The following is a 14,829-nucleotide window of genomic DNA, read 5'->3' as shown; positions in this document are numbered from 1 at the left end:
AAGACTGAATCCTCTCTATTTTCTGAAGATCTGAGCCCCCATCCAAAACCCATTCATGGCACTAACCTAACAAACAAAACAGAGAAAGCAAAGCTGACCAAGTAATTTCAGCAGCTCAGAACACCCCCATGGAAGGAATAAATGAGATGTAAAAATATTCCAAGTTAATCATAAATTAAGGTGTTGGTAGTAACACAGATGCTTTCTAGTATGCATTCACAGTGCCCCTTTAAAACCAGGAAAAAGCCTACAAGTCTCAACGTGTTAAATATTCTGATTCAGAAAATAATTTCCCTGAGAATTGGCTGTTTATTGCCATCCACTGATTCTCACATTCAGTATTAATCCTCTCAGCATCAGCGTGTACCCTCACCCCAAAGTCAATGTCACAAGCTGCATTTTAGATAAGCTAAAAAAAAAAATCCGGAAAGATGCCTTTTGAACAGAGACAGACACTTCAGGAATTTCTAAGCCACCCATTCTGCATTACACTCCAAAAACGAGACACATTTCACAGCATGTCTGATGTCCTTTTGTCCCCATAATGGGGCTGGAGCCCTGGAGCAGGTTTGTTTCAGCACAGCAAGGACAAAACAGCCAGGAGCGGCAGGGAGGTTTGACCAGAATAACTAAACATGCTGCCGTTGCACTGGGATTCGAACGGGAATAGAAGGGCTGAGGTCTGAAAAATCACTTGACGAAGGGCTGCAGGATTTACATGCAGGTCACTCATTTGAGCTGGGTCCTTGATTAGCGTCTGGGAGAGCTTCTAGGTGTCAGTATTTCCAGCACCAGTGGACTACAATAAACCTATTTACAAACAGCACGTTTGCTTGATATTGCTGCTGAAAGAGGTCAGAGACAGAGCGGACTGAATACACCCGCCTTTCCCAAAGGGAGCCTCATTACTAGAGATGTTGGGAGAGCGATGCAGGGTAACCCCATGGGGCTCGTGCTGCTCCTCCCTTGCCCAAGGAATACACACAGATATTCGCCATTTAGGTCTGGCAGGCAGCGGCAGCCCTGCAGCACTTGGAGGGACGCGCTGCTCTGCTCTGACAAGCCACGCAACAGGACAATAAAATACTCAGTGCGCTCAAAAAGCATGGCCGGGCAGCGGGCACCAGCACCATGTCTAACTGACCACACCGATCCTTCAAAAGCACAGAGCACTGTGTCCTGAGTTTGTTCATTTTTAACTTCATACTGTGCAAGAGCTGCAGTCCACTGACAGAGACCACCAGTGACCTACAGCTCAGCGAGGACCACTGATTTACAGGGTCAGAGTGAAGAAAACACAGAATAACAGCACTGGAGATGGATTTCTGACTCTCTCCCAGCTGCACTACATTGATTCAGCCAAATTAGTCCCTCAGATGTGAGCCAGGACTCATGATCACAAAGGCAGCAGATCTAAGAAGGAATTAGCACCTTCCAGGTTGATTGTCTGAGTACACAGAAGTATGATTTCATCTGGTAGCAGCTCCCCAGAATACAGACATCACTGTTCTGAGTTTCCATAACACCTTTTATTCTCAAAAGCGCTAATGGTCCTCACAATAAGCTCATTTCTGCCATACCACCAAAATGCAGCCCTTTCTGAGGTAGAAACATCACCCGAACAGTGCCTGGGTTTCCTAATGTTCATGCAAAACAATGAAGGAACATTATTTCCTTCCTGTTCATTGGAAGATTTTTCTTGTATCTCTCCCCAAGCTATACACATGCACATGGAAGTTAAATTACTGATCTGGGAAAATGATCAAGAGATCAGCCGAGTTGTGCAGAACACGAATGTGTGGCTCCAAGGATCCAAGACCCAGGGACACAACGTGTAGGCCACCTGGCCAGCCCTCTCACGTGGATAAGCAGAACACACAGCCCCAAGAACAGTTTTCATAAGGATGCTAAGGCCTCACATCTCTAAATCAACCCCCAAAGGCAGGAGTCTGGCACCATTCTGCTCATCTCAGTGCTATCCAACAATCTACTTCACTCTAGGCTTTCTTACCATTTTCTTCTCTCCCTCCATCATACCCGGGAATTTATGAGACCGGTAACCCTTTCTTGGAGGACTGGCATGCTTCCCAGTCCTTATCGTCACTGTCCTCCCATTGGGGATTTGTAACAAAATTAATGGTGTCATCAGCTGAACCATCACAGCTTTGAAAGGAGAAAGTGTCAGAGGGCTCTTGGGACAGTTTCTGGATATGCTTAAAGTTATTCTTATATTACCAGTGAAAAATAATGCCTTTGTGGTAGGCATACCTGTGTGATACATTTGAGTAATTTGGGAGAAACTGGATTGAAACACAGGAGCAAATACTGAGATTCCTAACACACAGCATTAGAAAAGTTCAGGTGTTTCAGTGTTTTGTTTTGTTTTTTTCCTAAGGTTAGCGATGCGGTTCCCAGAAAAGCAATCAGAAAGCTCCAGCCTACCTTCTAGATTTATCCTTTAACAAAAAGTAATGTCTTCCCTATTGATACCATCAACCCAAATCTGCAACTGCAATTCTAAAAGTTAGCTAATTAAAGCTCACATCACCATTGCCAGTGGGCGAAGGAGCTTGCATGCTTGTTTCACCTCCTGCCAAAAAGGAGCCAGCCCCGAAGCGAAGGGCAGTGGCTCTTCCCCAGCGCACGAGAGCAGGCAGAAGACTGCAGAACGAGGCCCGGGAAACGCCGCATTCAAAACTGGGAGGAGTGTTACAGGATTGCTTAGGAATACAGCTGGAACGGGACCAGCACTTAGTATGCATGAAGACTGGTACCATATGATTGATAAAAATAGTAGCAACTGCTTAGATAGGAAAATACAATTTGGTCTATGTGCAAACCCATCACGTAGTGTGGTTCAAAATCTACCTGCTACCAGGTCACATAAAGGTTAGGGCCAAGATAGCTTATTTTGGTGTAAACTTAGTTACAAGGCCCTCTCTTTCTTCAAGAGGTCTCACTTTGCTTTGGAAAAGCTCTCTGCTCCAGCATTAGGAAGGTGGGTTTTAATCACAGAATGGTGGGAGTTGGAAGGGACCTCTGGAGATCATCTAGTCCACCGCCCCTGGCAGAGCAGGGTCACCTACAGCAGGTTGCACAGGATGGAGTCCAGGCGAGTTTTGAATGTCTCCAGACTGGGAGACTCCCCCACCTCTCTCTGGGCAGCCTGTTCCAGTGCTCTGCCACCCTAAAAGTAAAGAAGTTCCTCCTCATGTTTAGATGGAACTTTCTATGTTCAATTTTGTGCTATCTTAGTACTATCACTGGGCACCACCGAAAAAAGACTGTTCCCATCCCCCTGGCACCCTCCCTTTAAGTATTTATAAGCATTGATAAGATCCCCCCTCAGTCTTCTCTTCTACAAACTAAAAAGACCCAAGTCCCTCAGCCTCTACTCATAAGAAAGATGTTCCAGTCCCCAAATCATCTTCATAGCCCTTTGCTGTACCCTCTCTAGCAGTTCCCTGTTCTTCTTGAACCAGGGAACCCAGAACTGGACACAGTACTCCAGATGTGGCCTCACCAGGGCAGAGTAGAGGGGGAGGATGACCTCCCTCGACCTGCTGGCCACACTCTTCTTGATGCACCCCAGGATGCCATTGGCCTTCTTGGCCACAAGGGCACATTGCTGGCTCATGGTCATCCTGTTGTCCACCAGGGCTCCCAGGTCCCTTTCCACAGAGCTGCTTTCCAGCAGGTCAGCCCCTAACCTGTACTGATGCAGGGGGTTATTCCTCCCCAGATGCAGTACCCTACACTTGCTTTTCTTGAATTTCATAAGGTTTCTCTCTGCCCAACTCTCCAGCCTGTCCAGGTCACGCTGAATGGCAGCACAGCCTTCCGGTGTGTCAGCCACCCCTCCCAGTTTTGTGTCATCAGCAAACTTGCTGATGGAACACTCTGTCCCCTCATCCAGGTCATTGATGAATAAATTGAACAGGACTAGACCCAGTACTGAACCCTGAGGGTACACCACTTGTTACAAACCTCCAACTAGACTCTGTACCACTAACCACAACCCTCTGAGCTCCGTTTGGTGCCTAGTATCACAGAAGCAGTCTGAAGGGATGGCAAGAACTAGCCTAGGTAAGAGCACGGCTAGAGGGTGCAGCGGTTGCTTTAGTTTGGAAATCAGTGGACAAAGAAGTGGCCTTTAGGTACACGTACACACGTGCATGGCCAAGCCAGTTCCTCCAGGCAGAATCACTTCCACCGGCTCTGATACATCCCTACTTCTAACACAAAACGCACCATGGATTAACAGAGCACAGTGACCCAATTCAGTATTTGGGAGAGGAAGCAGAGAATGATGCTTCTTCCCTCAGAAAGAGCCACGTACTACCAGGAGCTGCAGAAGTTGCTGCTTTCAGCAAGTTAAACGCAGGAACACCGAGCTGAACTCCCAAGGATGGATTGTTTCCTATAGCACAGGCAGCCCAAAAAAACTTGCAAAACCGGCAGGCTTCTCGGCTGTTACCAGAGATCCGTCAGCTGCACATGTACTCTTCTCCTTCCCAAGGGCACAGCAGTCTGGGGAGGCAGAATTATCAGCTACAGTTTTAAATCACCCTGTCCCACAACATTTACCTTAGCGAATTACGAAAGGTTTTGTTTATGCAGATGGATGCAACGTGGCCTTCACCGACAGCAAGAACCAGCCGGAGGAAGCATGTTAATAAAGAGCAGGTATAGGAGGATATTGAGTTCTTCCCAAAAGATCCCATAAAGATAGAGCCTGCTGACTTGGCTGGCAGAAAGAGATACTAACAACAGGAACTAAAATTTCTTCTCACTCATATTAAAGATTTAACTCTTTGTTCCTGTCTTTTGCTCACCTGAACACCTGCAGACAAGCAGATGGCCATTACTGCACCATCCCCTCAGTTCTCCACAGCAATCCTGCCAGCAGGAATAAACTCCTAAAATGCATCTTCTGCAGCTGAGAAGCATCTGACACCCAAACTCCTATTCTGAATTGTAGCAATCACTGCAGTATGAGGGCTACAGAGAATGTTTTAGCCTTCATGCTAGCTTGCTGCAACTAAATCAGACAATATAATCTCTATTTCTTATGAATCACATCTTGATTTTCACTGTTTTATAAGCATCCTGGAAATAAACACTAAATCCAGGTCTGTTTGCCTTGTGATTGTTGGAAGCCTGAATTGACTTACAAAAAGGCTCATAAGCAAGCTTACAAATATATAACTGACAGTGTGAATCCCCCTCACCCACTGGGCAAGTAAATGGACTTGAGAAATTTCAGAAGGAGCCAGCTCTGTGCAATGGAAGCTTTGCCATGTACTGTGACAGTCCCAGCCCTGCTCTCAGCACGTATCCAGGGCAAGGGACAAACACCACCCAAAATGCCTGCTCTGTTCTTCCCCTTCCCCACCCTTTCCTTCCTTGCCCCCGAGCAGGCAGTGGATGGGAAACGGGCACTCTCCCGCCTGTCCAGAAGCAAAAGTGCCTCATTTCCTCATTTCCAAAAGCCATTGAGACCTGAAAACTCAGCACAGCTCTAGCAGTCATTTGAATTCCATGCCTGTTGCACCCTGAACGGATGAGTGAATGAGTTATCTGCTGTGGGTGCGGAGGATCACTAACAGATAATGCTCAGCACAGCCCACAGGGAAATGGGCTGAATGGAAAGGCAAAACCTTACTGGAATAACGAGAAGCCCCGAGACCTTATTCTCAGCAGATCTTTGTCCCAGGCATGCAGCCGAGCACAATTCTGCAATGTAATGATGTGCTGAATTTTCCCCTTCCTCCCTCCCTCTCTGAAGGTCACACAAGGACAACCCTTTCTGTTCCCACTAAAAGCCTCTTCCCTGCAGGATTCTTCACAGCAAGAAAGGGCATGAGCTGTCCCCCACCCCTCCCTTGCCCCTTTCAAGAGGGCAGGCTACTGTAAGGCTGGAATTTCAATGAAAAGCCAGTTGCGATGGAGGCAGATGAGATATCCCTCCTCTAATGTTCAGAGGAAATCATCCTGCAAAGCACAGCTCTTAGTAAGAACTAGAATTAAAATTTCCTTAAATAAATATAAGGAAAGAGTCCATGAGGGAAAGCAGCCAACAGGAAGGGGGAGTCGTGCTCGGGTCAGTCTCCATTGTCTATCACCTCGCAGATTCTCCCAGGCAGACTGTGCCAAGGGCAGGCCAGCCCCGGACGAGACCGGCGGCTTCGTGTCGCTGCTCCTATCGACGCCATCTGCAAACAGAAAGAGCTGCTGCATCCCTGTGGTCCGGCACCAGCACTGTAACAAGGCCCCCAGCAGGTACCGCAGGAGAGCAGCACAGCAGGGGCCTGGGGCCGGGTTCCTTTATCAGCCGTAGTCAAATGGCAACCAGCTCACAGGAATTTGTCTGTCTGCATAACTGGGAGACAGGGGAAGGTGAGAAAGGAAGGGTCTGACCGACTGGTGCAACTGTTCCTTCCCCTCTCCAGGAGCCAAAACGTCTGAGTCAAATTTCACCACTGACTGCTCAGTTGGAGGGACTCTGCTTTCTAGTCATCTCCCAGGGGACAGCAGCAGTTCCTGCCCTGAGGGAGGTCAGGTCTCCAGGCTGGAATTTGGCCCAGCGCTGTGCTCTCTGCAAGGAGAGATCACACCCTAACTGTGTAGGTCTCTGCAAGGAGAATGTAGCTCTGAAGGACACATGGGATAGCTGCAACATTCTCTCTGGACAGACAACAGGTTACTCACATCCGCAAACACTTATCCTTCCCTCCACTCGCTACCCTCTGTCCGTCCGGGCTCCAATCTGTTGCATACACCTAGTACGAGGGAAAGACACAGTTATCACTGCTGGGAGGAGGAGTCATTGCTGCTTCTCTCCAACACCTCGGCTCGACGAGACACCTCACCTCATCTGCATGGCCAGGGAGATCGATGGCCAGTTTCTTCATCTTGGCATCCCAGACCTTCAGTGTGCTGTCACTGCTCCCGCTCACCAGCAAGCGGCTGTCAGCTGACCAGGCAATCTGATACACAGCTGAGACGTGCCCTCTCAGCGATGTCAGGTACCTGGTGTGAAGGAGGCACAAAGAAGCTGTTAGAGGAGCAGGCAGCTAGGTTTGTTCCAAACCTGCCCTTGCCCAGCCTCCATGTTTCTTCTCCACCTGTGAGCAAGCAAGCACGGTCACGGGATGCCCAGCACGCCCCAAGCCAGCACACCCAAGGCAGTCAATTGCTATACAGCATCCATAGGTGGTTCAGTCTGTCTAAAAAATCCTCCCAGATGGGCTCAGGGCCTTCTAGAGGACAGAGAGCTCTTCATCTCAACTCCTCTGCCAAGAAACCCTTATCCAGCAGGCAACACTATAGCCACACCATACAGACGTGTCCTCCTTCTCTCTGGCTGAGCAGCCTAGATTTAGAAGGACTGTTAAAACTACTGACATGAACCCAAGCTCATCAGTACAAAGGCAAAACAAGGGAAGGACCGCTGCCTCAGCAAACTCACCAACACTCTAGCAGAAGGTTAAAAGCTGGACTACAGGAGCATTCAAACACCAACAGCACCATTTGTAACTACAAGAATTTGCATCGTCCAGAACAAGCTGTTCTCTGGCACAGGAACCGTTTAAACTGGGTCAGTCTACAACGTGCAACGCACATGTCTTCAGGAGGGCAGCTGAGTGGAACATCCCATCCCACCATGGCTGTGCCTGCCCCGGAGAACCGACCCTGCAGCAGGCAGCATGTGCCGTGCGGGTGCCAGGCAGTGCTGTGGCTGGGTGACAACAGGGTTGCACACACCCAGCCAAGCACAGACCCCATAACACAAGTAGAGCCGGACAAGGGACATCCCAAGGGCAGAGACAGACAGAGGCAGCAGAATTACTTTGCATGAGTTCAGGCTACAGAGATGCTGAACACACCGGGGAGTTGCTGACAATGACATTGGGCCCATCTCTGCGTAACCTGTGCATTACACGCAGACACCATACAAGCACCAACTCTGTGACAGAACAAACCAACTCACTTTCCGGTCCTACCATCCCAGAGCTTTATGGACTTGTCAAAGGAAGCGCTAGCTATTAGCCGGGTGTCTGGCGAGAAGAGCACTTGGTTAATCAATGCTTGGTGGCCCGTCATTCTCTCTAGCGGCTTCTTATCTTCTGCTGGTCTCCAAAGAAACAGCGTGAAATCATCTGAGCCAGAGACGAGCCTTTCTGGTTCCTGACCCTGAGAAAGGGATGAAAGAGCCCAAGTCTTGTACAAGCCGGGTGTGGAGAGCTCAGAAGCACACCAGTGTTGGGGTCGAGAGCCAACTTTCCACATTTACTGCTTCCACCAGTAATAGCATTAGAAGTGACAGTATGGACAAAACTTACCCTGACTTGGTCATACCTCTGCTGTGCCTTGTCCTTCAGTTCTGCCACTGAAAGAGGGAAAGGGAGACGGGAAGAATGAGAGATTTACAATCCTTACGTGAAAGGAAACTTTATAACCCTGCGATACCAATTCCAATCCTGGCTCCATGGAACAAGCAGATGCATTTGTGACTGCTCAGCCACCTTCTCTTTGCCAAGCACAGCATTTGGAGCAAAAGTCCTTGAAAATAGAGTAGCCTTCCCATCCCTCAGACTGCTCAACAAGGAAGATCATGGCTGCCAGCATGACTCACACCAGCACAGGACCTGCTTCCAGTTCTCAGGATTCCTTTGGCTCATGGCAGCATTAAGAAGAGACACCACATCTCCTCACTATCCTCCCCACTGCCTCCTCCAGCCTACAACACGGGTGCTGCACTTACAGGAGCCGCTCACGTCCTGTGGGTTGATGGTGGCTTCAGCAGGTTCGAAGGCACCAGTGCGGAGAACATAGTCGGTGCTAAGGGCCATGGTGTTCACCCAGTGAGCGTGGCCCTGCAAGGTGCGGCAGAGGACCCCCTGGAAACAAAACCACCCGCTTAGAGAGCGATGGGCAGGACAGAGCCAGACCCACTGCGCTGCAGGGACCAACCCTAACTTTCCAAGCCCTCTTGCCCAAGAGGCAAGCAGGGCTGCAGCCAGGCTTAACAGGGAAGAAACAACCACTGTTGAGCTTCAGGGACCAGTTTCTCACAGGACCTTGCGAGGAACTCCCCCCAGAACAGGTCACTCAACAGCTGTTTCCAGCTTTTAGCCCCACTGTACATTTTAGGGATGAAAACATTGCACAACATCTATCCCTTCCAAACGATGTCAAGCAACAGGCTGACAGGTCAAGAGGATACAGCACCTCCATTTTCCAGGGCACAAGCTGTGCCAGGAAGAGCAGACAAAGCCACAACACAGCGTGTCCAGCCCCCTCCACCAGCAGCCCCAGAGCTGCCCGTGTGACTTACATCCTGGGTCCTCCACACTTTGATGGTCCTGTCCTGCGAGGAGGAGTAGAGCAAGCCGTCGCCCCCCCACTTCACACATGTCACTGACTGCGTGTGGCTTGTGAGGATTTTGTCACACCTGCCCATCAGCGTGTCCCAGATGCGGATGCTGCCATCCTTGGAGGCACTTGCCAGGTAGCGGCACTCTGGGTTTCTGGGAAAAAAAAAGATCAAATACGTTTGCACAGAGTTCCTCCACCAAGCTCTTCTCCCACCAGCACCGGAGGATTCAAGGACCCAGAAGTCAATAAAAGACAACTTCCTCTTTAGGCTTAAGATCAGAGAGGCCGGGCAGGGGCTGAGCGCTAACCTATAGAGAACAAGATCCCACAGGGCCAGGGAGAAGCAGATAGATGCTTCCCTCCAAAACCGACTACAGGGCTGCACACTAACAGCATCAATCCAGGGTAAACCTGGCACCTGAGACCTTGGCAACGACCTTGTTTTCACAGGAGGCAGCTTCAACCCACTGGCTAACGAGGGGACCACAAACTGGTACCTTCCCTGGGCGCTGGCTGGAGACAGCCCTGGGCAGGGGGATCGGTCTGCCTTATGCAGGCAGCACACACCAGCAGCAATGGGAACGCGTCAAATGCTCCCCTGCCTATGCCGTGCTTTGACTCCGGCAGGAAACATGCTGGCTTGTGGACAGAGTGCCACTGTGCTGTCAGGGCTGAAAGCAGCAACCCCTGTCCACATGGCTCGAGGGGGGAAAATTTCACACATCTGGAAGCGGTTGGCCATAACTCAGCAAGGACAGGGGAGCCACAGCCCTCTGTCCTTTGCACAACATCTTTATCACTTAACACTGTTTTAACACCAAAGAAAGTGGTCCCTGGCACCAGCAGCGGTGAGGAAGAGCACAGCCTCCCCTGTTGTGCAGAAACTGAGCTGGGAGCGCAGCTGGCTGGAGGCAGAGAAGTGGAGCCCTGGCAGGGTCATCTCCCTCCTCGCCATTCCCTCATCCTCCTTTATAATCAGTTTTTGCTAATCCAGTTAGTTGTTTGCAAATAGCTGGAGTTTCCTACTGGAAAATTCAATTTGCAGGGCTCTGCTCTGAAGGACCCTTTTTTCTTTTTATTTATTTATTTCTATAACGTCTTGAATTATTGGCTACAACTGTCCTCCTCCACCCATCTCTCCCTGACAGATCTTTAGCTGATCGAAGAGATAAGGGGGTTGGCACCATTAATCAGTCCTCACGATAAATAAAACAGGACGACAGAGGCAGCCGGGATGCAGGAGAGCAGAAAGGGAGTGCTCTGCAGAGCCTGAGCTCAGGCACCGCATGGGGAGGCTTTCCTGCTCCCAGCTCAGCATACTGGGGAGAAGAATATCAAATGTTTGTCCAGCATCATGAAAACATTGCTTTCCATGGGCAGGTATGTCTTATATACAGGGAAAAAGAGGCACTGCCTGGCAGTGACTTCCCCAGCACCCTCTCAGGGACTGTGAGCAGTGCCTGGGCTAGATGCATTTCTCCCAGTCCACCTTGAGGGCCGTTCTCCTGCACGCACGCCCTCTGCACACCGTAACAGGAGAAAGGCAAACAGGAGCAGTGCCCTTCAGGTCAGGCTGCTCTTTTCCATACGAGTAAAGGGGAAGGGCTGGGATGGCCCTTCACTTACATGTGGAGCGGCTCCCAGCACAGACATGTGATCCATTTGGAGTGGCCAGAGAGCACCCGGCCGATCTGGTTGCCAGTGGCTGGGTCCCAAAGAAATATCTGTCCAAGAGAGAAAGCAAGAGGGTCGCGTCAGGCCACATGCATCATGTGAATCCCAGGGACTCTCGGGCTCCGGTTAGAAAGGATAGGTGTCCTTGGGGTCGCGTTTACATTGGCAGAAGCAGAGAGCAGAATGGGAGGGGGGCAGGAGGGCTGGATGCCTTTCCAGATCCCTGCAGCAATCAGCTGACATCTCAAAGCATGAGACCTGATCGCCCTCCTCTCTGCCTAAAACGCTGCTGCTACAAAAATATCTGCCTCAACTCAAAACCAATCCAGGTCCCCGAAACGCCAGCCTCAGCCTTTGACGTCCTGTGCCAGAGAGTTAGTGAATGTTTGCAGAGCGCGATGAAAGCCAGAGCGCGCTAAATGCTACTTATTATCCGTTTCTGTGGGTGGGACACATGCTGGTTTTCTCTTGTTTTTTCACTCTCTACATAAATGTTCATCTAAAGAGCCAAGGCATTAGTCATCTGCTACTTAAAAACCTGGGAGAAACAGGGAAACAGAGGACAAGCAGCTCCCTGGGTTAGATTAAAGCCAGAACGGCACCAAACCAGGGCAGAGCCACCCTGGCCTGGCCTGTGTCCCTGGGGCTGGTACCAAAGCAGCTCGACAGAGTGGCCACTCAGAAACTAAGCACGGGGCAGCAGCGCTCGGCAGTTCTGTGGCCGCTCTCGTTACTCCCAAACTGCTTGAAGGTCAGATCAAGCAACTGCCCCTCTGCGGCTCAGCAACTTACTGACTCACTTTCAACTGCCCACGAGTGCTGCCGCTTCCCCAGGCGTTTCTGTGCACACCTTAAGCACGTGCATTGTGCCCCACAGCTGGGGCAGGGCCTCCTTCGCATTCCTGCACGAGGGAATATGGCTGCGTCTGAGCAGGAGCACTGCGAAACAGGCTGCTGCTGCACGTCAGGGTCATGCAAACAGCAGCCCTGGCTTGGCCGGGCGATACCCTTTCTTGCTCCAGACACCTCCCTTGTGATGGAGCCGTCTGCCAAGGATCACATTCAAAACCCGGACTCTTTCCTGTGTGGAGGGAAAAGCGTCTGCCACAAGACAGCACAGCTCAGCAGCGAGAGGTCTACAAAGGTGACAAAGCCGGAGCTCTGCCTGGCACAGAGTTCACAGATGCCACTTGCGACTTCTGCGATGCATCCACATGCAGAGCTCCTCTGGGGAACGGCAATCCTGCTCAGAACAACTGGATACACCCCTCACACCTCAGAAAAAACAAGTCTTTGCCTCTAACGCCCAAAGCCCCTTTATCAGGTTTCATTTTGTTCAAAACAGGGCTGCAGAGGGGGTCCACGCTCCCACAAACATCCTTGGTGCGGCTGTTGGGGCACTTGGCCCCATGCAGAGGGACCCGGGAGCCAACACGTACCTGGCTGTTCTTGCAGCCCGAAGCCAGCTTCTTGCCATCGGGTGACCAGGCGATGCTGAGCACCCAGTGCCGGTGACCTGGCAGAGAGAGCACGAATGAGCATGAGCGGAGAGCTATGACTGTCTGTCTCCGGTGTCCCAGCACACAGCCACTCCGAGGCAGGACTGGAAGTAGGGGACACCCTCTGTGTTCCTCCAGGCCAGACCCTCTTCCTCCACTTCATTAGTGAAAGAGAGCTACTCCCTCCCAGAGCCACAGTCCCAGCTGATATGGCTCAGGCAGCGACTAGGCTCTGCTCTGTTTGTCCCCCATAGCAGGCAGGGGGTTCCTGGGGGAGGGGGGTCGGGACCTGCCCTCCCAGGACACCCCTAAACCCACCTTTGGCTGTGAACTGTGGCGTCTCTGTGCTGAGGTCCCAGAAGCGGACGGTGGTGTCCCCAGAGCCGCTTGCCAGGTACCTGGGCGAGGAAGAAGAGCCCGGCTCAGCACGGAGGGGACGACAGCAGCCGCTGCCTCACCCTGAGCCCCCCACCCACAGCCAGACCCTCGTACTTTCCCGTAGGGCTGAAGGCCACGGAGATGACGGCCTCAGTGTGCCCCTCCAGGGAGCTGGTGCAGCGGGTCACCGCCCGCACCCTGAACACCGCCTGCGGCTGGTAGATGATGTCCAGGACCTTCTCCGTCTCCACGCTCTGCCCCGCCAGGGTCTTCTCCAGCGACGCCACAATCTCGGCATCGTGGACAAAGAAGGCCAGAGGCACCGGCTCATCCTGGAGGAGAAAGAGCAGGAGAGGTAGCGAGGGGTGGGCTCAGGAGGTGCTGGGGGAGCCCGGGGGGGTTCTCACCTTCTGCAGGAGCGCGTTGCAGACCAGCTGCAGCTTGTCCGGGGTGATGGTGACCGGCACGTCGAAGGGGGAGCCCAAGGACTCCCCCGCTTCGTCCCGGAACTGGATTAGGAGCCGCTGCACGTCCTCGTCCGGCGACATGGTCTGCGGGACAGCGGGCTCAGGGGCGGGGACCCCACCGGGGACGTTGGGGACAGCCCCACAGCTCCCCCCCCCCCGCCCCGGGCAACGATACCCCCCTGGGGGGAAGGAGCTGCTGCAGAGGAACGCGGCGTGGACCCCGTGGGAGGGAGAAACACCCCACCGGGTCCCCACGCGGGATGAGGGCAGGAGCCCCACAGGGGAACGCCGGGGCGGGGGCAGGAGGCCCCGGAACGTCCCAGCACCCCCACCCCACCAGCGTCTACGTGCGGCGCCGGCCCCGCTCCCCTCCATCCACCCTCGACGGTCCCGGTGCCCCCGCTCTGCCCCCCGCAGCCCCATCCCCACTCACCGCGGCCATGTGCCCGCGCGGCCCACGTGCGCCGGAAGCGGCCCCTCGGTGGCGGCGGGCGCTGTGCGCCGCGCTGCTGCCCCCTGGCGGCCGGCGGTGAGAGCAGCGATGCGCCCTCGGAGCTCCGGGTTCGCGGCCGCTCCGGGGCACTTCCCGTGGTTACCTCAGTGATGATTTTTATCATATTTCTAAAATAAAAAGCAGTAAAACCAGGGAAAATTACGCCAAATATCCCATTCCAATAAAAAAACTAAGCCAGCGCTGCAGCCTGCCCAATTGCAGGGTGCATGAACCCTTTGGGCTAAAGGGGAGAAGCGTGGGGGCTGCAATCAAACATGGTTTATTCACCATACAAACACTGGCTTTTTGAGCTGGCCGGGGGGGAAGGAGATCTGCCACAGAAACCCTTAACACAGTGAGAAATTCAACGTCACCCACCCCGTCCAGCACCAACCAGTCAGAACCACAGTGAGCATCAGACATCCACAACCCCCGAGATCAATGCTCCATCAAATCTAAGCACCACTTACGGAGAGAAGAGGAAAAACTGGCAGGTGAGTCCAAATCAACAACCAAGCCTTGCTTTAGCCCTTGGCCACCATTCAAACGCAGCAGCTTTTGAGAAGTTGTTCTCCTCGGAGTGGGAAAGGCCCCAGGAACGAGGTGGAGCACGGACAGGGATTTATTTCTCCCTTGGCTTTTTTGATGGATGTTTTTTCTTACCAGTTTCCAGGAGCTGCAGCACAATGGGTCTTTGCGACTGAGCCCACTCGAGATGAGCTGAGCCTCTCGCACATCCACCCCAGGCAGCGCAGCAGCTGAAGGAAACACAGCCCCGAGCAATACCTGTGCCCAAACCTGCAGCCTGTAATCCCTGAACACGCTCAGCTGGTTACTTGGGATCCTGCCAAGGTAGAAAAATGAGTAAGCACTGCATGCAGAACAGGTGAGGGTTTCGCTTTCGCACACAGAAGAGGAACCAAGCGTGTGTGCGCAG

At 52.3% G+C, this 14,829-nt stretch overlaps 1 protein-coding gene across 1 annotated transcript; it reads right to left on the bottom strand.

Moving 5' to 3' along the window:
* Nucleotides 1-5,983: 5,983 nt before the first annotated feature.
* On the bottom strand, nucleotides 5,984-13,844 carry NLE1 (notchless homolog 1). Its single transcript, XM_082493244.1, has 13 exons — nucleotides 13,833-13,844; nucleotides 13,340-13,483; nucleotides 13,047-13,264; nucleotides 12,873-12,952; nucleotides 12,495-12,571; nucleotides 11,008-11,105; nucleotides 9,341-9,533; nucleotides 8,768-8,903; nucleotides 8,346-8,392; nucleotides 7,994-8,196; nucleotides 6,873-7,032; nucleotides 6,712-6,782; nucleotides 5,984-6,215 (listed from the first exon to the last, which is right to left on the bottom strand). The coding sequence occupies exons 1-13, from the start codon at nucleotides 13,839-13,841 to the stop codon at nucleotides 6,203-6,205; spliced, it is 1,449 nt and encodes a 482-aa protein (XP_082349370.1). The 5' UTR covers nucleotides 13,842-13,844; the 3' UTR covers nucleotides 5,984-6,202.
* Between the last annotated feature and the right edge of the window lie 985 nt (nucleotides 13,845-14,829).

This window comes from Vanellus vanellus (genome assembly GCF_965231255.1).
Source record: "Vanellus vanellus genome assembly, chromosome: 19".
Classification (NCBI taxonomy): domain Eukaryota; kingdom Metazoa; phylum Chordata; class Aves; order Charadriiformes; family Charadriidae; genus Vanellus; species Vanellus vanellus.
This window is presented reverse-complemented; position numbering and strand designations above follow the sequence as displayed.

Bases quoted from the DNA above. Each gene is read 5' to 3' on its own strand.
- NLE1 (XM_082493244.1), bottom strand. The intron at 13,265-13,339 runs GTGAGAACCCCC...TTTCTCCTCCAG, and splicing joins GCAACGCGCTCCTGCAGAAG to GATGAGCCGGTGCCTCTGGC. The intron at 8,904-9,340 runs GTAAGTCACACG...TTTTGTTTCCAG, and splicing joins AAGTGTGGAGGACCCAGGAT to GGGGTCCTCTGCCGCACCTT.